The sequence below is a fragment of the Pezoporus occidentalis genome, unplaced genomic scaffold (genome assembly GCF_034315485.1).
Source record: "Pezoporus occidentalis ecotype Australia unplaced genomic scaffold, CSIRO_AGI_Poc_V1 ctg349, whole genome shotgun sequence".
In the NCBI taxonomy this organism is placed as follows: Eukaryota; Metazoa; Chordata; class Aves; order Psittaciformes; family Psittacidae; genus Pezoporus; species Pezoporus occidentalis.
Genome location: NW_026915473.1, coordinates 343,121 through 367,652, shown reverse-complemented (window position 1 = coordinate 367,652; position 24,532 = coordinate 343,121). Strand labels below are relative to the sequence as shown.

The 24,532-nt window shown below is 48.0% G+C and overlaps 1 protein-coding gene across 9 annotated transcripts; it reads right to left on the bottom strand.

Annotated features, from left to right (window-relative positions):
- Positions 1-954: 954 nt before the first annotated feature.
- On the bottom strand, positions 955-24,532 carry DDI2 (DNA damage inducible 1 homolog 2). Of its 9 annotated transcripts, none has more exons than XR_009966914.1 (11): positions 24,345-24,532; positions 19,803-19,932; positions 18,579-18,815; positions 16,264-16,390; positions 14,123-14,250; positions 13,429-13,557; positions 12,617-12,720; positions 11,572-11,761; positions 3,651-7,169; positions 2,447-2,537; positions 955-1,560 (listed from the first exon to the last, which is right to left on the bottom strand). XR_009966914.1 is itself a non-coding variant. In XM_062630182.1 (10 exons), exons 1-9 carry the CDS (start codon positions 24,480-24,482, stop codon positions 5,290-5,292), a joined length of 3,063 nt encoding a protein of 1,020 aa, XP_062486166.1. In that variant the 5' UTR covers positions 24,483-24,532; the 3' UTR covers positions 955-4,407; positions 5,279-5,289. The 9 variants fall into 9 exon arrangements, 4 of the variants coding, with proteins under 4 accessions (XP_062486166.1, XP_062486165.1, XP_062486168.1 ...); XR_009966915.1 differs by having other exon boundaries at positions 4,119-7,169; XR_009966913.1 differs by having other exon boundaries at positions 2,447-7,169.

Here is a 24,532-nt window from a genome sequence, read left to right as displayed (position 1 = left end):
TGCAGTCCTTAGATCATTTCCCAGCAGAAGAAACCATCACCAACGTTTTGGACAACATATGAACAGGCTTGCAGCAGCACACACATTAAAGCCTTCCCTTTTCCCACCCCAAGACCAGAATCAAAACGTAGTTTTACCCTCATAATTAATATCTGCCTTAATGACATAACTTAGCTGACACCAGCATCACGTGTAGAGCTCTGAGCACGTGAGGAGGAAGCCACTGTCCAAGAAGTGCTTTGTCACAGCGACTGATTCACAACCCCTCCTGTTTCTGAGGCTCTGCTCACACGGTACGAACACCAACTGCTCTTTGGACAGCAGAGATTTCAATATGGTTAAAACCTCAGTGCTTGCCTTGAGGAAAAATGCATGCTTTTCAAGAGCTGAGAAAGGAATTACTGCTCCATGAGACAAAGCCTGACTGCACACAAGTGACACAGGAAGATGCTCCCCTCTTCCAAAAGCTGTTCTATTACATGACACTTAAGAGAAAGGGACTTTAGAAGCAGTTATTTCTAACTGAAACTGGCACGAGCCTCTCAGACATATAAATGCCTTTTTTCTTTCTTCTTTGATGTCCCAAGAGCTTCCAGCTCCAGAAGAATTAACCCATCTCCTAATCTGGCTGGAAATGGGGTGTTTTGATAGGAAACACGAGGACTGCCTCGCTCATTCTTCCAGCAGACAAGGCTCTGGCCAAGTGCTGGTTTATGTTGTACTCCAATGCTTTTCCAAGTCCTGTCTGAAGGATTCAATTCAGCAGCCCATCCCCGCCAACGGGGAATACAGGAATTTCCCAGGCCTGGTCTCAGGCCCTGATTTCTACTCATTCTGTTCAAAACGGCAACATTTATGTTAAGGAACTTCTACTGGATTTGGAAAAGAAGCCAGAGAGGGATGGAAGCGCAGAGCTGCTGACCTCAGGAATACAGACAGACCAATCAAGCAACGTTATGATAAAGTGTTTATTTTTTTTTTTTAAATATCAAATGTTTTTACACATCCATTTTGTTGATAAACAGTCCCCCAATATTAAAAAAAAATAATCAAAATCAAAAAGAGAATCAAGTGTGTATTACTTTGGGCAGAACCACATCCCATTCTCTGCTGCCACAACCACTCCTCCTGCCAGCCTCCTGGGAGGACTGCTGCAGTGGTCAGCCCAGAAGAGTAAATGACACAAATGCAACCAGCTTTAGGATTCCTGAGTATTGATTCCCTCAAGCTCCTTAAGTGAGTCTGTAAAACTCTTAAGCTAAAAAGCATCAAAGAGTAACCCAAACTGCTACACATTTGGATCACGGACTAAGCCTCGTCTACACAGTGCAGGAAGAAATCTCTCGAATGCTTCAGAAGGGAATGATGTACCCCAAACCAACCCCACTTCCCAAGCTGACTCTGAGAAAGGCAGGGATATACCTCTGGATTTCCCCTCTTTAAATTCATGTTAGAGTTCTGGGGAGCCATCCAGCAAGAAGTCCAAGTCTGGTGAAGAAACCTCTAGGATCTGTTCCTCCTCTAATTTGTAAATGGCATAGTGTGTTAAAGAAAACTTGCCTGGAAGTTAAGCATTCAGCAAGTACACTTAAATATTGCTACTTCTGAGGAAAGGGAATGCCAAGAGGGGAGACAGGAAGAAGGGAACATACTGAGGAGGTACAAGGTTAACAGTCCTGGAGACCAAGTGTCTACATAGGAAGTTTAACATACATAACAAGAAGGCAGAGATTGTCACAATAATGCAGCTCAGCTCTGTCCAGCAGCAGGTAAAACCATCACCAGGAAACATTTCCTCCCCTTGTCACCATTATCTGTGCCCAGAAACTTTCAGATGTGGGTGTTTCACTGAACATCACCTCTCAGCTCACCTAGAGCCTCAAGTACAGAAACACATTTAGCAAGAGGCTGAGCAAATTCCTTTGGCATCCTCAAGAACACATCCCAGAAACCCACAGCAAGAGACACGACCACAGTGGCTCCAGCAAACACCCAGAAACAAGCTCTGCAGACCCACTGGGGCATGCCACAGGCGCTGGCATCTTTAGGAAGCAGCCTCTTGAGTGTTGCTTTACTCTCTATAGATGGACTTGTAAATAGTTTTGCTAAGCTGATGTGACATTAATACATTGGAGCAGTGATTAATGAGGAGGGTGAAGAGGGGGAAGAGAGTGAAGAGAGGCCAGGATACATGGCTCATTGGAAACCTGAACAGCTTTTGGTGTTGCCTTGATCCCCTGCTCTAGCCAACAAGCTGTAGCAGCCTACACAGAGCTATTCCCACTTTGTGGGCCAGGGATCACTTGAGAGATTGCTAAAGGCTGAGCAAAAGATGTGTGTGTACAGCAGAGAGGACACACATGCACGTTAAAACAGAAGACAACTTTTAGACAATGTTCACTAAATACAAGTTCTATTACATTTTATTTTAACCTTAAATACTCACCACGGCCCCAATTTTCTCCAACGTAAATCTTGCTCCTAAAAACCTGATTCTCTAATTTAGCAGCACGTAGCCATTCACCCAAAGCAAGGCTCTGAAATGAAGAGATTTAAATCACCAGGCTTGGACTAACTTGATCAGAAGAGGTTTTACAAGTTGGGGTCAGGCTGTTTCCAGCAGTCCAGAGAAAGCTACCCAGGAAATTCTAGCACTATTGCTAAACGCTTCAGTAACAGCTTTGGCAGAAGGGCAGATTTCAGAAATGATATTTGACAAAGAATAAATCTGAGCATTGAAGCAAATTGGCTGCTGCTCTAAAGCTTTTCTAGCATAAATTCTGTATATGCAGTCTGAGTAAATGAGGCCATAAAACTAGAGCCTTTAACCAGCTTGGTGCGATGCAGCAGTACTTTGTCTAGCTATTAGCAATCGCTTCTAAAACCATGAAGTGTAAATACAAAAAGGGTATATACCACTGAACAGCCACTATCTGATGCTTCCAGAAGCTGGCTGCAGGCTAAGGGTGCAAATTCAGCTCTCATGCATCTGAGGGCTGACCTGCAGCTGGTGTCTGTGCACCAGATGGGGGTTTGCCCCTAGGACCACCTCACTGAGCCCCAGGGTGTCAATCAGGAGCAGATTCAGCTGGTTAGACTGAGGACGCTCTGATCTGAGAGCCTCATTCTTGTTGCTGCTTTTGACAAGTGAACCAGATGCAGATGGGGACGGGTCTAATATATCTTATTTCCTAAGGCTTCTAGAGGGACATCTGATGACACTGTACTCCCGCACCAGCCCAAGCGTTACCCTTTTCAGAGGGAGCTTTTGCTGATTTGAGGTGCTCTCTGCAAGGAGAATATGTAAAAAAAGATAATACTTCAGCAAGGGTAACACGTACCACCTGCCCAGTGAAGATGATAAAGCTGTGTTCTTGCCTCAGTAAGTCGTTTTGAACAGAGCCTCAAGTGAATTACTCAATGCTGCTCTGGCAAAGGGCTCCCAAAGAGCAGAGCACTGCCTGCTGCCAGCATCACAAGGAGCAGGCTATAAGCTAAACACATCTGGGAGCCCAAGGCCTACCTGGTACCTTCACAGTGCGTGCAAAAGCTCCATTTGACAGACAGGAATGCCTTAAAGCTGTTGGCTCCTCTTAAAGGACCTCCTGGCTGCCCAAACATCTAAGAAAAACCTGACCACCACAGCTCACTGACACCACGGACTCCTGCGAGTTCACAGATGAAACCAAATTTGTGCTGGTTTTTCAATGCCACCCTGCACAAAAACAAGCCTCGCACACATGGAAGCAAATCTGCCAAGCAACAGGGAAAGCAAAACACCAGGAACACAGGCCAGAGACAATGATGACAACAAATGAAAGCCATGACAGAAACACGTGTCCAGCTGCTGCTGACCCATCACTTCAGGTGTAGCTCAAAGCAGAAGATTCCAGATGAACACTTGACACAAAGCCACTTTTGCCATCTGCAAGTGGGACCAAGTGAAAAGTTCCTACTTCAAATTTGGTACCATTTTTCAGCCACACTTTCCTTCCCCTTCCCCAGCCCCAACATGGTTGTGGGGCTTTGCAGAACATCACAGAGTAATTCATCCCCCCAAAAACAACATCTGGAAAGGGCTTCCTACAGCACAGCCTTGGTGAGTCCTCTTCACTCACCTGGGACATCCCAGAAGGCCACGATTGTTAATGCAGAAGCCACATCAGTGCATTTGTTTCATAAACCCTATTGGGGAGTCCTCGCTCTCTGAAGAGGTATTAAATTAGTACCCACCAGCTGCTGCTGGTGCCCCACAGTTTGCATTTCCACAGCTGAGAGGCTGATCATCCCCAAACATCCAGATAAAACTAGTGCAAAGCAGATTTCTTCATCCTCCTGATCACCCCCTGCTTGGTGCATAGAGAATGCATCCACTGCAACAGTTCGTTCTTCCCCGGGCAGAGGGAGCTGTAACACATGGATGGTTTGTTATAATTTAATCATTTTGCCTTAAAGTGGTTAAGCTTCTTCTTTTGTCTGGGGGAAACACGGTTTGGGCAAGGCTAGAAAGAAAATGTAAACCACACCTTTTCCATCCCCGCCCCTACAATTAATACCAGCACATCTTCAAATAAGTTAAAACGTCTCTTTTAAGTTTTGGTAGCACCAAATTCTATCTCTTCCCTTCTTCTATCCCCATGTTGTAAACTTGAACACACGGGCCCAAGAGCAGAAAAGGGTTTGGCAAAAACAGGCATCAGCCTTCCCTGTGCACACCCAAAACCGCACGTATCCAACCCCCCCATGCCCTGTACTCCTCCTGCAAAGCACTACACGTCTGTGGGCATCTACAGACCTTTAGTAGCTGCCACAGTAGTTTCATGTGTCACAGACGTTGGGTTATGAAGCACAGGAGAGCTAAGCCAGATCCCAGAGTCCATTTGGACACGTGCTGCCATGCCGGCGCCGCACCGAGCTCAGTGTGCAGCTCCTGTCCTGCACATAGGCACCCTCAATTCACTTCACAACCTGCTCTGCACCGGCCAGGGCAGGCACCTGAATGGCTTCTGCTTTTTATTCATAACATTGGAGCTTATTCTAAACTTGTACATTGAAACAAACCCATGAATTTTCATCCAGTATGCATCATTAAAAGCTATTCTGTCCACACAATGCTAGGACGCTTTTGTTCTTTTCAAAGGCCAAATCTAACGAGTGAAACAGAAGAGACAAGTTACTTTGGCTGCAAAGAATTAAAACCTGGCTCACATTCAGCTTGTACATCATGGTGTGTAATTTGGATATGTCCTTTAAAAGAAAAGACACCCCAGTCAGCTACCTCTTCCGTGGTTACGTAGGAACAACGATACTCTTAGCCAGCAAGATGAGAAGAGCAAGATCCGTGTTTCCATCTGCTTGTTGCAAAGCCTCAAGAGCTTCCCGCATGGTAAAACCAGCACCAAGGATCCGATCAACATCAGCTGCAGGGAAGGCAGGGAGGGGAGAAGCTCCCAAGGCAAGTCCAGTACCGGCCAATGGTGGGTTCTGCACTGGCTCCTCACACCCACCCAGGCATGGACCTTCTGGAGCACAACTGCTGCTCCTCCTGGGTGCTCCTGTGCACAGGCTCTGAGTATCTTGAGGTGCACCCTCATCCACAGTGGGTGCAGAGGAAACAGATGTCTTCTGCTCCAAAGTGGGACCAGCTGGACTCCGATGACCTCCTGCCAAAACCTCCTCCTGCTCAGAGCTCTGCTGCTGGTCAGATGTGGCTGCAGAATTCACCATGACCAAATCACTCTTACCTGAAACCTGAACCTCAGAAGCACCTTCTCCAAGAGCAGACTGTATGTGACCACCAGACCCAGCACTGATGTTTTTGATGCCACAATCACAAGGCTCCTTCCCCTCTGCTTTTCTACCTTCAGACCTCACCTCATAGGAGGAACAACTCTGTTCTGGATCCGAGCCTTTCTGCTTATCTTCAGAAAGCCCCTTCTGCTGTGCTGCTGGCCCTGTGTGAGCCATTTCCAGCTGAGAGACTTCTTCAGAGGCAAGGATTTTACATTCTCCTTTCCGACTGACAACCAAGAGTTTGTGAAGCTCTTTCAAGGCTGATGCAAGAGAGAAACATCGCTCTTCAGAAGTTCTTCCTGGATCCATGTCCAGTGGATGGATGCTGGAAGGGGAAGAGCTGCCTTCAGCCACCAGCTGGTTATACAACTCAGTATACTTTGCAGGAATCTCACCAGTGCTTTTAGACTGTGGAACGTCACCAATGGAACGCGGATCACTCAAGGAGGATACAGACTTCAGCGACTCCACTTCCATGGAAAAGGCATCCGAGTTCAGGTTGGATCCACTTCTGTTCCCAGCCTGCTGCTTCTGCTCACTTGTTGAGCTCTGCGCTTCAGCTGCAGGCTGCTCAACCACATCTACTTCCATTAAGGCTTCCGTATGTGTACAGCTGAAGGAGGCTGACATTTGGATACTCCCCTTCCCACAGGAAAGACCTGGTTTCTCCAGTCCACCTCCTCTCACTTCCACAGGAGGATTTTCCATCTGGCTGGCTTCTTCCACGACAGGTTTCTCAACCTCGCCAACACGGCAAGGAGGTTCTGGGTCAGTTGTCTCAGCTTGCTCCTCCAGGTGTTCCTTCTCTGGTTCTTTGTGTGTCTGATGCACTATGGGAAGCTCATGCTTCCCCTCCTGTTCTGAAGAGAGACACACATCTTGATTTTGCCCATGTTCAGAAGCAGTGTCAGCCAAACTATTTGCTTTTGTCACTACCAGAGGACGTTCCTGACCACGGTCTTGTTCTTCAGCTTTACATTCCTTTTGACTGTCTGCAGTGCGTGTTTCTTCGAGTGTCTTCTGTGAAAGGCAAGCTGGATTGCAACAGGGCACCTCCCCTGGCTGGGGAGAAGGGCCATTATTTGTCAAGGAAGCGTTACTGGAAAGATGTGATAATAGAGGAAGTTCTTCTTCTGGGGTTATCTGGCATTCAGTTGAAGACTCCAAAGACTTGACGGCTCTAGGCTCAATGGGCTCTGTGAGGCTGGATTCGGATGAGCAAACTGAAGCAGGGGCAGAGACAGAACGATCAAGTAATTGATTTGTGGGATTACAGATCTTGGAATTTAGTCCTGAAGACTGGACTGGATTTTGAAACCCATCAGAAGCTGGTAATGAGGGCATTTCCAGTGAGGTAGTTTCTTTGTCACTATTCTCTAACGGAAGACAGAAAGAAAGAAGTAGTCAGGGCACAGGAGAACTGTGTTTTCACTGTAGTAAAGAGAACTTATAAACCAGTGGCTGTAAATACCTGGTCTGTGGCCCATTCCAGCTGCAGTAAACACACACTACATGCATCAAGGCTTCTGACGTTCTGTTTGGATTAGGAAACAAACACACCAAACTTGTGTTAGCATTCAGAGCACACCACATGCATGGTTACAGTCCTGCGACCTCGCAGCTCCCCTCCCGAATGTCCATCCGGAGAGTGTGGAAGCAGCTTGAGCTCCTCCTGTTCACTGCTTCCAGGAGTTCTGCCTGGGAAATTCCTTACGTCAAGTCAAAAATAACTCTGCTGAGAACCATTTTAAGGCTGTTCTGTACTATCTAAGCTGCAGAGTGGTCCGTGGGTGATACTACACATAGGGTAAAATATACACAGCACAAGGCACATGTCTGGTTTGTTCTCCGCAAGACTGAAGATATTCAGGCAGCATGTTTCAGGGCTATGAGAACTGAGATGGCAACACAATCCCTGCGCTGTGCTCCCAGCAGTGCCAAAACGCCAGCTTGCTGCAAAAGGGAAGCATAAAGATCCTAGGGTGAAAGGCAGAAACCCCAAAAAGAATTGCTGGCCAAGGCTGGCATGAGAGAAGCAAAGGAAGAGACAGCCTGAAGTCAAACCCAGCTCACTGCTTCCTTCTCCACCCTGAGAACAGATGGACTGCAGATCTCTATCAGGAGCACCAAACACTGGCTCTAGTTATCAGGAGAGATTAAATAAGAGAACTTATCTTGCTAATAGTCTAATCTTGCTAATATATCGGCTCTCACACGCTCAGTAATTCACCAACATGACCTTTGCAACAGCAGCACCTGTTCTTCCATTAAAGCCCTACTCTGTTCAGTGTCAGATATCCAGATTGTGCTGCATGATTTGTTTCCTTTAGTTTCCCTTCCCAGAGGCCTCCAAACTCAGTGTTTTACCTGAAGTCTTTCTCTTTGCACATACCCAGGTGTACTGGGGACAGCTAACCATTCCCAGGCACAGCTAAGAATTCCTTCAGGTCCACAACATGGAAAAAATCTGCCTTTCTCACTTCAGCTACTTGTTTCTTTTATTCTCTGTTAAACAGCAATGATGCTGCACTACCACACCCCGATCAATATGCTTTAGTATAAAGAACAGCAGCCGCTGCACACAGCAATCCCTTCTGCTGCCTGCACATCTGGTCTGGTCTTAATGCAGCTACAACAACTCGGAGATGCTGGAGTATTAAAAAGCCAGAATTATCCTGCAGATCTGCAGACTGCTCAGCTTTCATCCGGGTGGCAAAGAGGCTTCAGACACAGGATACGGATGAACACCAGGGGGATCTGTTTCTGTCTCTAAGCAGCAGGATTACATTCACACTCTCTGCTCCCAAGGCAATCCTTCAGAGAGGAAGCTGAACTGTCTTTTGATTCAGTGGGTTGGTAATAAAGGGTCTGATCAGACACGAGGGAGTTGCTGTCATTTAGACAGCAGAAGTAGCTGGTAGCCTGCCAAGCACTCCTCCACATCAGCCTTCCGAGAGCCATTGTCATCCTGCTCCACGGGTATCTACAGGAGCTGAATCCCAGCCCTGTCAAGGGCATTGATCCAGCTAACACTGGGAACAAACTCTTCTCCACAAAGTGCACCAGCAGGAATAAATTCCTCCCTACATTAGGAAAAACCTGAGTTGCATTTGTGGTGACAGTGCCTTTCTTGTATCGAGCCTGTCAGGATGAAAAGCTGTGTAAGGGGTAAACTACTGAATACACTTCCTAAAGCTACTGCAGTTCTGCTGCCAGTTCTGTAAATCCTCCATTGTCACCGAGTCTCCCAGTGGCAGGGGAAACACTTCGTATAGGCAGAAAAGAGCAAGCTCTCAGAGATAAACAGACGTGGAGGATCTAGATCACAGTAAAACACAACGGGGCTCCACGACCACCTCAGCTGCCCTTCTGCAGGTGTTGAAGCATGGGCTTCAGGGGATGAAGTAAAGCTCAGGAATCACCCAGGTGCATTCAGAACAAGAACTTTAATAGCCCCCAGATGTATGCAGCAGTGTCTGTTGTACCATCTACCAGAAGGCAGCAAAAAGTCAAGCTGTTATGAAAGAACACAGGCCTTGTAGAGAGCCGAGCTTCCTTGGTGCTGCATTACATCCGCTCCTGCTTCACCTTCCTGTTGTTTCACTTGGATTTCCTGGTACCATCTGGCAGCAACTAATAGTTTGGGAAGAAGGGAAGAGGGTATATTCTGGCATCTTTGGATATAGCCAACAAATGCCTGTGGGCCAGAGGCCTGTAATACATCTAAGACTAAGAGTCAGTCTAAACAAGACCTATCTTAGTTTTGTGCACTGGTGTTCTACAAGCATTAAATGAATACCCAAAATGATTTCCTGTTCTCATACATCTCTAAGGCTCAGCAGCAGTGGTGAACTGCAGATTGATTAGTCTGAACAAAGCCACACGGCCTTTGGAACTGCAGCTGCATAAGCAGCTTTAACTCCTTTTAGGCACTTTTCATTTTAAAGCACTCAATTACAACACCTTTGTTGTAAAGGCTCATATTTTGGGATGAGGTTTGCTTTTTATTTGACCCTTTCAGTCGAGAACTAAGCCCAACCAACTACGATGTCTGCAAAATCTTCTCTGAAATAGAGAGATACTGCAAAAAACAACCCAGGCTTCACCAAGCTCAACATCTGAACAGGAAAAGCACTCATATTTACACCTGCACGTTTCCTCTGCAGGTTATGTGAGGAGACAGGAGCTCAAGCTGCTGAGTCTGACCTTTAGCGCTGCCAAAACCTGAGAGGGACAAGGTCAAATCTATGTTTGTGTTTCTCTCTATTTGCTGCAACTTAAGAAACCCACCAATTTGGCTTTAAAAGTCAAACTCCTAAACCATTTCTTGCTTATTCATTAAAGCCAGGCCTTCCTCTCAAGGTTTTTACATCTCTGGAGAACTTGTATTCTTAGCATGGAAGCAGACTGGTCAAAGGGACCAGTAAGTGCAGTCCTGAGCTCCCCTTGATGGAACAACTTCATTATTTGCATGAAAGTCACTACTTACTCTTTGGACTATCAAGCAGCAATTGGAAAGTGTTAAAGAAAAATGTCAGTGCATTACAACTGGTTATATATATATACAATATGTATTTATATTATATATAATACGTCACATACAATCAATATATAAATGCATATTTATATATATTTAACCATATATATATGGTTAAATCTGGTTATCACACTTCAATTGTACATATGCACATGCTAGACTCTTCAAAAATTAGCAATAAAAATGTTGAAGAAATCAAATTTATCAGCTCAAACATGACCCAGCATGTTTTGCATGTGTGTGGGAAGCAGAATCTCACTGTGTGCTTTCAGGGGGACAATCAGCAGTAAAACTTGAAGTCTCTAGAAAGCACTTGCATGTAAAATGTTGTCTTTAAAGGTTTTGGAAAAGGCCCAAGGAATACACTTTGTGAGGTGTTCACAGCTTCATGGAACAAAAATAATGAAGCTTTCCTCTAGTCAAAAGCCTGTGCTGGAGTGAAGGGAGGAATTAAACAGACACTTCAGGTCACAGCTTTCAGCTATTTTGGCATTTCCACTTTGCATTTTGCAGCTACCAAATTCTTCCATAGCCTAAAGTAGGGCTTCATTTGTGCAGCTCATGGATTCCAGAGGCACAAGGAACAGAACTATGGGGAGGGTGAAAATCCTCTTTGCAGATACACACCAGGATGTGACTTCAGCTGCTGCTTTTGAAATTCAGAGCACCAGCAGCCTCGGTAAGAGAAGCACTTCACCTTCCAAGGGCACAAGCACCACTCTAAGGAAAAATGCTGAAATAGTGCTAGTTCTAAGAATTGTCATCTTTGGTCCAGAAATTTGCTCTTACTGCTTCAGCTCCTCTATTTTTACATGCTGCAGCTATTAAGAGAGTACTTGTGGAAGCCCCCACAAAGCTGTCTTTACATGAGGCTGCTGAAATATCACCCAATTGAGCCACGTCCCTGCCTAGGCACTACAACTGGTGCCAGAGACAATCATTTATCTCCACACCTCTGAAGGCCAAGAAACCAAAGCAGGTAGGAAGTTGCAAGGAGAGCACACATAAACAGCAAGCATCCCCAAATGCCTTCATGCAAATTTGCTGTACAGAAAGGGAGAGAGAAGTGTAGTTAGAGGCAATGAGCATGAATAAAGCCCCTTCCTCTCCACTGTTTACTCGCTGGTGCTGCATTAAACTGCATCTCCTAGGTGCTGAGAAGGGGGAACTGCTGAGTGACATCCTGCCACACAGCAAGGGAACTATGCACATCAGTATTTCAATGGGGCAGCTCCTGGTACCTGCTTCCTCTACGGATTTCTGTATTGCTTCTGCTAGTTCCTGGTCTGCGATCTCCTCTGGCCGGATGTCCTCCCGCCCGGCCCCATACGCCAACCGGGCACACTCCGGGAGCTCGCCCTCTGGGAGGAACGTGGTCTGTGAGCCCGTCGTGCCAATCACCAGTACATTCTTCTTGAGATCAATGGAGCACTGTGAAAGAGCATCAAGACATCAGGGGCCTGGGTAAGAGCCAGCCCATTCCCGGAGAAAAAGGAGAAACAAGGTTAAACAATCCACTTCCAATGGGAAGAGCTCACAGCAGCCAATTGTGAGCCAAGAGCATCAGCTCTGAACAAAGGGGCTCTTATGACCTGCTTTGTGACAAATCATTCAGTTGGAAAGCTCTGAGCATCTTCAATCAGAGCAAAAAACTTGCCAGACGTGCTCCAGCTATCCACGATACATGAAGTATATGTAATGTACTTCATAACTGGCTGGAAGATAATCCACCAGCAACTCTCCCCAGAAAAATCCTAAGACATTCCCAGACAAGGAAAGCATTTCTGTTGCACTTAGCACTGAACTTGGAAGAAGCAGTAACTGCTTCAAAAGAGGTCAGGAACTGGAGCAGCTCTGCTCTGGAGCCAGGCTGAGAGAGCTGGGCTGGGGCAGCCTGGAGAAGAGAAGGCTCCTGAAGGGGAGACCTGAGAGCAGCTCCAGTGCCTGAAGGGGCTGCAGGAAAGCTGGAGAGGGGCTTGGGACAAGGGCCTGTAGGGACAGGCCAAGGGGAATGGCTTTAACCTGCCCAAGGGGAGACTGAGATGAGCTCTTAGGCAGAAGCTCTTCCCTGTGAGGGTGCTGAGGCGCTGGCACAGGGTGCCCAGAGAAGCTGTGGCTGCCCCATCCCTGGCAGTGTTCAAGGCCAGGTTGGACACAGGGGCTTGGAGCAAGCTGCTCTAGTGGAAGGGGTCCCTGCCTGTGGCAGGGGTTGGAGCTGGGTGAGCTTTAAGGTCCCTTCCAACACAAACCATTTTAGGATTTTATGTTTCTATGAGGTTCTGATACCTGATGCCTTTTAAGCATATCCAGTCCTAGAAGCATGTCCATGGGCTGCTCTTCAAGGATTGAGAAGGAGCACGCAAGGAAATCCCCTTCAATCTGGACCTGAGCTGAAATATAAGGAAGAGAGTTTACCTCCTTGCAATACCTACAGTGCAATAAATCTACTCTCAGCTCTTTGACCTCCTGGGCAAGGCCTGCTCCTGGCAAATCTGAAACCAGAGCTCTGACATAGCATTTTGGTCACTGCACATCCAGCCCTGTGCAAGCCTTAGGGACTACCAGGCCTGCCTTGGTATCAAGAAGCTAGTTAAGAGCTGACTGCTGTAGACCCTTACTGCTCATCTAACCCTCCAAGCCTGAGGATCTGTACAGTGAAGACAATCATTTTTCAGACAATAAGGACAATCTTCTTTCATCCAGAAAAACTGCACAAAAGCACAGCCAATCTTCTCTTCTCAAAGGAATACAACACACTCCACTGTACTGGAGCCCTCCTGAGCAAATCATACTGCCCAGCAGTCCCACCCCAAAGACATTAGCCTTGTTTTTTGCAGCCAGACTGAACGCATCCTCTCTCTGTCTGCAGGAGCTGAGGACTCCTGCACCTAAAAGCGTTAAGGTAATTCCATTAAAAAAGCATTAAACGAGACAAGCTTTCCCTGAGACAAGCAAACACTCTGCAGATGCACTTTTATTTTACTCTGTGGGACCTCCTAACAATTACAGCATTAAACCAGATCCTCTTGGTGCCAAGAGTGCGGGAAATGCAGTCACACTGCTGCTGAAGCTGCCCCGTGCAGAATGCCAGCACTTACCTAAGTGCACTCTGCCAATGATTTTCTGTGTCCCTACACCTTTAGCAATGCCAGCCCATCGCCGATCTACCAGCCTCATGATGTTGCACCTTTCAGCACAAGCTTGGCTCATGATGGTCATCTGGGCACCTACCAGCAACAGAATTGGTGTTAAAACCTGAGAGCTCAACACAGATGCAAATTCTCCCCTGGAAGGGCTTAAGATCTTGCACTCAGCAGCTGGGAAACCAACCTGCCTGCATCAGGCAACTGCACTGGGGTGTAAAAGTTTCCTGTGAATCCCACTATGTTGAATGGACTGTAATCACACAGCAGTGTTACTGTAGAGCTGGAATAACCCCAAGTACTTTCCCTTTAAGGCTGTGGCTGGGAAGCACTACATTAAAGGAACGTGTAATCCCCCCCATCTGTAAAATGAGATAAGGCAGACACGTGGCAGTGACCGTTCTGGCACTGAAGCCCAGAAATTCTCCCAGGAGCCTTGATCTGAGGGGCTCAAGCACTCGTGTGTGCTGCTTCTCTCAACAGTTTTGCCTTATGCAATGCCCAGGCTGCTCTCAGGCTTTAATGAGATGCTTCAGAATCTTCTAACACTGTGCTTTAGTATGGAATTTTTGGGCAATGATTCTGGAACAACTGCTGTCTCCTTCAGTGAGACAAAGGAGAGCAGAGAGGTGAATAAGAGCCAGTTCACCTGAGTCAACAAAGGCTTTCACTGGATGTCCGTTGACTTTGCAGTTAATGTACAGCATCACCACCTGCCCAAAGCTCTCTGGGGCCTCTTCCATTGCTATCGTCATATTTTCTTCAATGTTTTGTTGCCTGATTTTAATGGAGAAGAGAGAGAAGAATCAGCCCTTCTGTCAGCTGAACCTTACAAGCATCCCTCTGATTTACAAACAGACCCAGAAATCCCACCCACTGCAGCTCACCTTACAAACAGCACACCCAGAGCACACCAGGGACTGCTTCATTAGCTACACACAGGCTTCCCAGAAAAGGAGTTGCTATTAATGACCTTGGCTTAATCCAGAGCCATGGAGACTGCTCCTTCCAACACCCTGCCTAGCTCACACTACAGCTCCCGACAGCCTTCTGTTTGCAACAGAAACCCATCACCACAGAGTTAACCTAGAGATCTTGTGAGCAAAAACCCTGTGTATTTATTACTCTAAAATAAAGCACTGAGGGCACACAATGACAATGTTGCCAGTAGCTACAATGCTGGAATCCCACACAGCAGCTGAACGTTCAAATCCTCCAACGTTTCCCTGGTATCTTCTCTTTGCCCGGCACAGGAAGGGAGGGTGGTGAGCAAAACTGCAGTGAGAAACACCACCATGAGCACAAACCTCTGGTGCAATTTCAAGCCTATAGAAGAAACATGCTTTCAGAAGCCCACCACAGCCCAAGAAGTATCTTGGAAGTGATGGGCCTCCACAGCAACTGTATCCGAAATAGCTTCATCTACCAAAAAGGGAAAAGGGCTTCCAATTTTGATGCCACTTCATTTTAACTCCTCAGTAGGGGAAGGGGAAAACCTCAACCTCCACTCTTATCCATCTTCTGTGCTGTGGTAAGCCTTCCCCCAAGAATGGGGAGATGAGGTTTCTTGGTGGTGAAGGATAAATAGTTAATGGCCCCTGATACCTGGTTCACTTGGGAGCTAAAGCACCCTACTGCCAGCATGCCCCACTTCATGTATTCATGCATCATATTGTCCTGTCTTTTATTATTTAAGCTTACATCGGATACACAGTGGTTAATCTTCAGTTTGTTCTCTTGTCAAATCCATTACTCTGTTTTCTCTGTGCCTGACATTCCATCTAAGGTACACTCTGAAGGGCAGAAATGTGTCTCAAAACAAACAGGACACTTGCCACAGCCTCCTGTCAATCCTGGGCACAGCACATCTAATGAAGCAAAGAGTTCAAGGTGTGAAATCTGGGGACAGCTGCATGGCCTCGGGCACATCACCTTTATCTGTCCCCTCATCTATGGAAGCAGGAAAGCTTTCCTGTGCCTCAAGCAACGTTTTGCTATCTACAAATGTGTGTTTTCCTGCTTTGCTAAGCAAAGCATTTATCCAGCACCAACACCTTGTCAGCTGCAACACAAGAATGACTCTTACTGCAACTGAATTTTGGTTATGGTCAACTCTGAGCCTGAACCAAAAGGACATTTCTGAGCTGAGGAAAAAAGCATCCGACATGATCTGACTCAAGGATTTATCACTCAGTGTAAGAATCAAGCCCCAGCCCAATGCAATTACACTTGGAAGACAGCAAGAGGGAGGGAGCGAGTGCTGATGAACAGAACATATTTCTACAGAACATCTCTTCTGACAGCAGCGATGTTCCGGGTCTGGAATTAGCCAGAGACACAAACCAATTAGCAGTACACAAAACCCAGTCTGGAAGGCAGCTGGGAGAAATGACGCCACGTTGCTGTGCAGAGAGATCAGCCTAGAGACTAGCACAAGCCCGAGGTTCAAAACACACCTGAGGCACCCAAGTACCACCTCGCCAGAGGATCTCAGCTCTTGTTTCAAAGGGAACCAGCTTAGGCAGCTCTGGGACATCACATGCATGGACAGTGATACTGCTGCCTCATGATCCGTGCTCAGATAGATACCTCTGAAGGACGAGGTGCACCCACATGTACCTGAATCCCAAACTTCCCATGTGCAAAGGCGGCTCAGAGCATCGCCCTTCAAGCCAATGCATGTCTTAAGGCAGGATCTAAACACGCTCCATGCATCTTCCATGGAAAACACACCGTGGATGGAGGCACCGTGAAGACCTCCAAAGCCTGCAAGTGACTTTGGTTTCCTACCTTATGTCTTCTTCTATCTTGGCCTGTGCCTCAAGATCAAAAGGGTCAGCTGAATAGAGCCGGATCCTCTCCTGCTCCCGGCGGGCTCGGTCCTGCTGCTGCTCCAGCAACACCCTGGTGAATTTCTCTGCAGTACCAGGGAGACACAGAAATGCTCTTTACTGGAAACCGCTCTTAAAATCAAGGTCTGGCACAGCAAACTCTTCTTTCTATGCCAGCACGCACTCAGGGCTAGAGTCAACAGCACATGCAAAAAAAAAGGCTTCCTCTGCAGACAGCACTGATGGACCACAAAGGACCAAACCTAGGAACGCCCTAAGATAAAAACTGTCTGGACTCTTTCTCCTTGTGTCTGCTACCCAAACTCAGCACAATCAGACTCGATTTCCCTGCACATACATTTTTATATGGATGAAATATGGAGAAAAACACAAAGACAATATTTAAACCAAAGAGCTGCCATTAAACCACAAATTCATTCTTCTACTGCAGCAAGAATTGCCTACACAATATGCCAAAAATACCCAAACAGCTGCAAAACCAGCAGATAAATGAGACCCGAAGCACAAATCAGGACTAAGAATCTGCACAACTCAATTGAGAGGCTGAAGTGCACGTGCATTTTGAAACAGCTTCAGAGATAGATAGAAGGGAGGTTTCACAGCTCTCAGCAAGATGCCCATCCCCAAGAACAGCTTGCAAAATGTGCCACATTTTACATTCAGCATTCCCAGTAAAAGAGCAGCCTGTGCACCCAGCAAAAAACAAAGGCAAAATGAAGGCTAACAACAAAACATATTTTAAACCCAAGCAACACAGGCAAAGACCAGCATCCCCAGAGCTGAATACCTGCCACTGCAATCAAGAGGTCCTAGCTGGGACACCCACTTCCCAAAGTTTTAAGTGCATGTTTTAAGATCCCCACTTTCTGGATAGCCTCTGGCTGCTTTTTACGACTTGGATGTGAACATGTACGTTCCCAAAAGGACTTGGCAATAAATGAGGTTCTGTAAACATAGAAGGTTGTGGGTTTGCTTCCAGAAATGTAGTTCCCATGAAGAAGGTCACTGGCTCAGAGACTGTTCAGGAAGGTATTAGGTGTATTTTCTTACTTGTTTGGGTTTTTATGTTTTAAATTAGGCTTCTGTATAGCAGGTACCTTCTACAGCACTTGCGGTACACATCTATGCATGTACTGGGGCATGAGAGCCAGAGCTGGACTGGATCTGTGCCCAAACACTAACAGTAGCAGTAGAGAACAAGGCAAGCATGACCAGCTCAAACCCCACCCTTCTAGCAGCTTGCTGTTGCCAGTTCTGGGTGTGTAGGGCTTAACCTCTCGTTTTCTGTGCCAGGAGCAGCACATCTTGACAAGGGGATGGAGAATCAACGGCACTACAGGCACAGCACTTGCAAGAAGAGCACAAGCGATGTGGTTTTAACTCTGACTATAAAGTCAGAATTGGGAAATGAAACAGACCAAGAATATTCATGCAAGCTCCTTTCTAGCTTTATTTGACAGCGAGAAATCACAAGGATGTAACCTTGAAAGTGGGGAAGAAAATCTCCTGCTAGAAGATATTTCATTCTCTGCCCATGGCAAGGGGGGGTGGAACTAGATGATCTTAAGGTCCTTTCCAACCCTAACTATCTGATGATTCATTTTCCCAGACTCAACAGGATTTATTTCCTACCTAACTGTCTTGCAGCAGTTCAGAAAGCACAACTGCTGATGCCCACACCACCACTCTGTTTAAATACTGAAAGGACATGAGAGCTCACACCTTTAATCACACGAAGGATGAAGGACCAACACAGACTCAACTGCAGAGGAAATCAAGGACATGATACTAGGCTTCAATTGCACCCAAATTAATCACAGTGTTCAAGGCCAGGTTGGATAGGGCTTGGAGCAAGCTGCTCTAGTGGAAGGTGTCCCTGCCCGTGGCAGGGGTTGGAGCTGGATGAGCTTTAAGGTCCCTTCCAACCCAAACCACTCTGGAATTATGACTCTATGAAAAATCAGATGCTGAGCCACTTGTGATCACAGAAACTCGACTCATCTGTGCAGCTGATATTTCAAAGTAGGGGATTGAGGATATTAAAGCAGCCAAGCAGGAGAAATACACCCAACTCAGCAGAAAGGTCTTGATAAGAAAGGAACCCTGCTTTGAGTATTCCCAACTGGCACCTTTTATCAGCGCCAACAAGGAGTTGGCGGCAAACACCCCAGTGAAACACCCGCAGCTGCCTTTTGTTAGGAGGGAGCTCCAACAAGTTCCAAACCACCTCCCAGAGGTTAACCCCCACCTCACCGAGGTCTCCGCTCAGCAGCGCCTCTGCCAAGGGCGGGTTCCGCTCCTTCAGCAGCGACAGCTCGTGGGGGTTTGCGAGCAGCATCTCCCGGAGCAGCGCAGGGTTGTCCAGCCCCTGGGGGAACGAGGGGGCATCGGGAGGTGACGGGCGTAGGCGCTGCGCTGGAGGCGGCTGCTGCTGCTGCTGTGTGGATGTGCCCGGAACGGCGATGCTGCTGAAGTCTATCCTGGGCAGACCTTGAGGGAGAAAGAGGTCAGAGGTGTTGGTGCTTCACGTTCACACTGCGAAAACCGCTCTTAATGCTGCAGTATTAGACCAGATTCTGGAGGAGCAGTTTGGAAGCATGGCCACGCATGCAGGTTACTGGGTTAGGGATGCCAGCATGGCTTGACGTAACTCGTCCAGCCTTCTATCTGGCCCGTTTTCTTATCCCCTGAAACACACTCAGTGAATCACAGACTCGTTACTTCCAGCTTCACCAACGTGAATTCCACACGGAGGGATTGCAAGGCTGAACCTCACATCTAAGGCGCTTCTGAATCTCACGGATTAAAACAACCAGGGAAAAAAAGAGAAGTGGCATTTCTGCAGACCTGCATTGCAGGTACCCATCCTCCAGCTGAGGCAGGAGGATGAAGACCTCAAACAATGCTCCCATGCCCTTCTCAGCCAGCAGCACCTTCTTTTCCAGCCATGTTTTATGACATGGATTTGCTGGGAATGGCTTCGGAACACAGGACAGAGGAGCAGAGCTCTGCTCAGAGGAGTCTGAGTAGCACAGTTGCATAACTGGGTTTGTTGAGATGCAGCTTCTCTGGGTATCTGTCATGTATGGATTCAAAGAGTACATCAATGCAGCCTTTTAATGCACCTGAGCCATGCAGACCACATATTACTGTGTCATTACACCAGGTGGTTGTATAAATATTCACAGGCCTTTACAAATCCTGCTGTTCTGAACCAGTTCCCTTCCTTGCTCTCTCTGCATTCCCCCAGGAGAACAGTAAAATGATATTTGCTTCCTTGGAAGAAAAAAATCCCATTAAAAACAAGCCCTCTGGGTAATTTTCAAAGCCTCCCACCTCACCCCTAACCACCCTCCCTTCCAAGGTGTTTTGCTTAGTGAATTGCTAAAGGAGACTGACAAGACATGGAACTGGTGTTTGAGAAACATGGAGATCTTTGCATGCTCTGAGCAAATGTTAGCACAAATCCTTTCTCACCTGGGAAGCGGATGGAGGGCCGCGGCTCCACGGCCTCTTTCTGTCGCAGGATCACCACATCCCCGTCTTTCAAGCCATAGGAGGCCAAAGATCTGTTGTTGTCAGTCAGCGGCCGCTCCGCATAGACTATCTGTTCATGGAGAGAGAGCAGTGGAAAACCCCAGCAGTGCAAAGCAGGGGAAGATAAAAACCAGCAAGAGGTTATTATCTTAGGAAAGGCTCCAGTAGATCCTCTGGCCCCACCTTGAGCTTCAGAAGGGAAGGTAAGCAGTGCTCACCACAGCCCTGCCCAAGCACCTCCATCCTCAGGCACAGAAAGGCCTCAATGAGTGGTTGGACAAGGACACAGACTTGGTCTGTGGCTCCTCAAAACTCAGCATCTCGGAGAAGGGCTGGTCTCCTTTAATTAGAGGCCAACATTGTGAAAGAAGGTAAGCCTTGCCCTAGGCCTGTTCACCACACATTTCCAAACTCCAATCTCTAAGATCACAAGTCACAACCATCTTCTACTGCGCGGTCAACACCTACTGACCAAGGACCAACTGCACACCCACAGGCAGCACCAATCAGGGCAGACCCACGGATGATGCAGTCCAATAGCTACAATCGCTGCCTTCTCCCACAACAGCTCCCCAGAATAACCAGTTTTACAAGGCCCACAGTAATCAGCTCAGTGATTTCCAGTTTACTTCACTGATGTAACTCTACCTGGAGATGAGGGTTCAGCACCCAAACATCTCTCCTGAGACTGCAATCAGCCTGTGGTGGGGAAGTAACTTCTTTTGACTATAAAACACATTCACATCATTTTCTATTAAGATAATCTGCCTTAACAAGGGGTCCACAGATTAAACATAAAATCATATTGAGATCAAAATGAACAATCACCATGGGAACATTTCTATTCACGTTAGATCTGTGATACCTACAGATGCCCTGAATTACAGAGAAGCAAGAAAACAAAAAGACGTGATTTACAGGAACAGATGTTCCCAGAAATGGTATCTGCTAAACATTACGGTTCCTGTGCCTCTATTGGGGCACAATGAGACCTGGTTCAACAGCTCCTACCCCTAAGCAGGAGTCCAGAGTAAGAAGTGCTGGAGAACTCAGCCTAAACCCGTCGGGCATATGATTGAATTTCACATTTACCACCTTGTTTAGCAAGACTGGGTCTGGAAAAGGCTGGTTCAGCAACAATGGGTTTGCTGCAGGTCAGGACTGGCAGCAATGGGGAGCAGCTCTGCAGTCCTCACGTGGATGCGCCACAGCTCTGCCCGATGCTATCGCAAGCAGCAGAGCCAAAAAGAAGATCCAAAAAGCCCCCCAGTTACTACATGTCTTAATGTCTGGAAGATGCTCCTGACGTTCACTGCTTTACTCCACCAACTCAGAAACAACACAGAATCTTACTAGTGTGCAACAGCTGAGATCCACCAGCAGCAGCAGTGCCGAAGACAGAAAATGCAAAACCAACAAGAGCCCCATACCAACAGCAATCAGAGCCATCAGCCTGAGAGAATCCTGCACAAGCTTCCTACCTCCTCATTAACAATACACCTCCCAGCCTCAGCAGTACTGCACTAGACTGGGTTCCTTCCAAAGCAAACACAGGTCTGTAAACAATATTCCTTCCTATTCTGATGGCTTGCAAGACATTACCAGCATAATTCAGGTTAGGCTGTGATGGGAAGAGTCCCAGCGCATCCTCGCGCGTTACCAGACGCGCCCTGCCCAGCCTGACTCAGTAACACCGCTGCCCGCAGGGAAAGCAAGAGTGGGATGAATCCCAGCTGCACGTGCAAGTCTGAAATGGCAGTTCACCTGCTCAGACACTCGGGAAGAGACAAGTTAATCAGTTTAAGTGAGCTTTTGCCTCTGTCGCCTTCCTGGAATTGGATTTATGAGCATTCAGCCTTAACACCTCAGACAATGAATTAAGTGCTCTGAGCTCACTCAACATCCATTAGCAGCCTGGCTTAGCAGCTTGTGACCCACTCTGCTCTGCTCTTAGAACAAGCTGATGTAATTTGGTGTGTTTGGATTGTCTGGTTTGCAGCACACTTTTGTTTGCTGGCCTGGCACTGGACATGGGCTCTTCTGGGGGTGGCCTGGGCCAGGATGCAGGTGCTAAGACCACATGATGGATGGATATGATACCACAGGGTAGAACATCCTAATGGAGCAAGGAACCCCAATCAAGAGCACGAGATACCACCAGCAACCACAGATCAATCCAAACTCAGAACCCATGAAATAACCCTATGCCCAGCCAAGGACAGGAGACACGTGGCATGTAAAGAAAGAGAAATGAAGGAAATCAAGGGTGCTGCAGAAGAACACGGTTCTGCCGAGAGCCTCCCCATGTCCCCTCCAGAAAAGCCACCACCTCGATGTGTGCAGGAAACCACAGTGAGCCAAATTAGTTCCCCTCTCCCAGCACAGCTCCTCTTATCACCACTGCCTGCCAGCAGCGTCCCTGTTATCTCATGCCACCCTGTGACCACAGCCCCTGCTCACCTCCACCCCAACTGCAGCACCCAGAATTAGTGTCACAAACCAGCAGAGAGTGAGAGTGGGATGAACCCTCCTCCACACACAAGAGGTTTACTCCACCTTGCACAACCCTTACTATGAAATTCATCCTCTCTTTAGTGATGATGTGACACCTTCAACATATGCCTTGGTTATGGGAAAATGGCAGCAAACTACATGGTTTGGTGAATATAACACTGCCTGTTTGAGGACGATGGCTTGAGCACACAAAATCCTTCCACACAATTTGCGTTGCTGATAACTTGTGGTTTTATACCTTTCTCCTCAGTGAAGGTCACAGAATCCCAGCCTGATTTGTGTTGGAAGGGACCTTAAAGCTCATCCAGTTCCAACCCCTGCCACGGGCAGGGACCCCTTCCACCAGAGCAGCTTGCTCCAAGCCCCTGTGTCCAACCTGGCCTTGAACACTGCCAGGGATGGGGCAGCCACAGCTTCTCTGGGCACCCTGTGCCAGCACCTCAGCACCCACAAAGGTCCTCAAAATACTTCACACGCACTAGGCAGAAACAATAGAGAAAGTGAATACACAGCTAGACAACATGAGAATGAAGCAAGGGGATGCACAAACAGCAGATGGGTGAGCAGGAGGAGGCAGTGATGGCTACAAAAAGCCCAGTGCTGATGCCCGATACCTGCAGCTGATTTCAGTATGAAACTCCATTGGTTTCATTGCAACAGAGCAAAACCAAGCAAAATGAAAGTAGAAAAGCCCACAAGCCCTCGTTATCCCAACCCAGAGCTGGCAGGTGATGGAGGCCAAAGTGAGGAGTTACACAGTGGTTGTCCCCATTGCTGGCCACAAATTCAACAGCGGCTGCAACACAGCCACAGGGGTTTGCTGGAGCGTAGGGACAGGAACCTTTGTGTGAGGTTGTTCCTCTCTACCTACCTACCAAAACCCAAGAGTTTTTCCCCTAAAGGAAAATCCATTTCACCTTGATTTTGTACCCTGGCTTTGCAGAGGACATCCGCCTCACAACCAACCTCTCTGTCTAAAACCAAAGGCTCACTGAAGGCAAGGATAAAGCAAAACACCACGTCGGGAACCTGCTTGGTGAGGGAACACGTCCACCTCAAGGGCTGCTTCAGCACTTTTTCCATCGCTGACTAATATTCCCTTCACTGGAAAAACACTTCATTAACTTAGACTGGGAAAAGGCTTAGGAAGCAAAAGTCATCCCACAAAACTCCACTAACTCTGCCAGTGCCCCGGGAAGAGGGACATCGCCCTGTCCAGCAATTCCTCGACAAGAAACGGGTAGAAACGGGGGAAGAACAGCAGGACTGAGCCCAAAACATTGAGTAAAGCCCAGATGGATGGGCAGACGGACGGGCAGACGGGCCAGAGCCGCCCCCACGCCGCAGCCTGGTGTTTCAGCACGCTGTGAGTAAGCCCCGAGCTGGGGCTAGCAGGGGGATTTTGGGGGGAACCAGGCAGATGCTGTGTTCAGTCCCTGCACCTGCAAGGAAAGGTAAAGGAGACGAAAAGCCTCAGACTGCCCTTTCTGACCCGGCTGCGAGCAGGAATACGCTGATACAATAAATAAACCTCTTCCTGAGCATTTCGGGCTCGATCCCAGGCTCTGCCGCCCTCCCCACCCTTGATTCCGTCCCTCTCACTCCAAACTCTTCCCGACTTGCACACCGAATTCCTCCAACGCCTCAATAACAACACACATCCCTCTGTTCTCCCCGTCAGCTCCGCCGCGGGAGGAGACGGAGCCTTCCCCAAAGGAAGACACCGCCGGACCGGAGCCCTCTCCTGAGGGGACGAGGAGGGCTTGGAGAGCAAAGGGAAGCGTCTCTCCCCAAACCCAAACGGTGGGTGCGAGGAAACACACACACACACACCCCAAACAACCCCAAACTCGGGATGCGGCGGGGCTGAGGCCCCAGCGGGGCCTGGCGAGGGGACACAAGTTGTGGCGAGACCCCAAGGGCGGGGGTAGGGGCAGCGCCGGCCTGAGGCGGCGGGCAGGGCCTGACCTGGCTCTCAGACGCCGGGATGCCGGACTCCAGCTCGCAGAGGGCGCGGAAGTTCTGCAGCTCGAAGTCGGCGTCCACCTGCAGGGAGAAGGTGAGCTCGCTGCGGTCGCGGCGCAGGCAGAACACGGTGAGCAGCATGGCCGCCCCGCCGACACCACCACCGGGCCCGCCGCCGCCGCCAACTGCTG

Coding starts and splice junctions, on each gene's coding strand:
- DDI2 (XM_062630181.1), bottom strand. CDS start 24,482: ATGCTGCTCACCGTGTTCTGCCTGCGCCGCGACCGCAGCGAGCTCACC. Junction 12,721..13,428: donor CATTGGCAGAGTGCACTTAG/GTAAGTGCTGGC, acceptor CTTATATTTCAG/CTCAGGTCCAGATTGAAGGG. Junction 11,762..12,616: donor ATATGCTTAAAAGGCATCAG/GTATCAGAACCT, acceptor GCTCTTTCACAG/TGCTCCATTGATCTCAAGAA.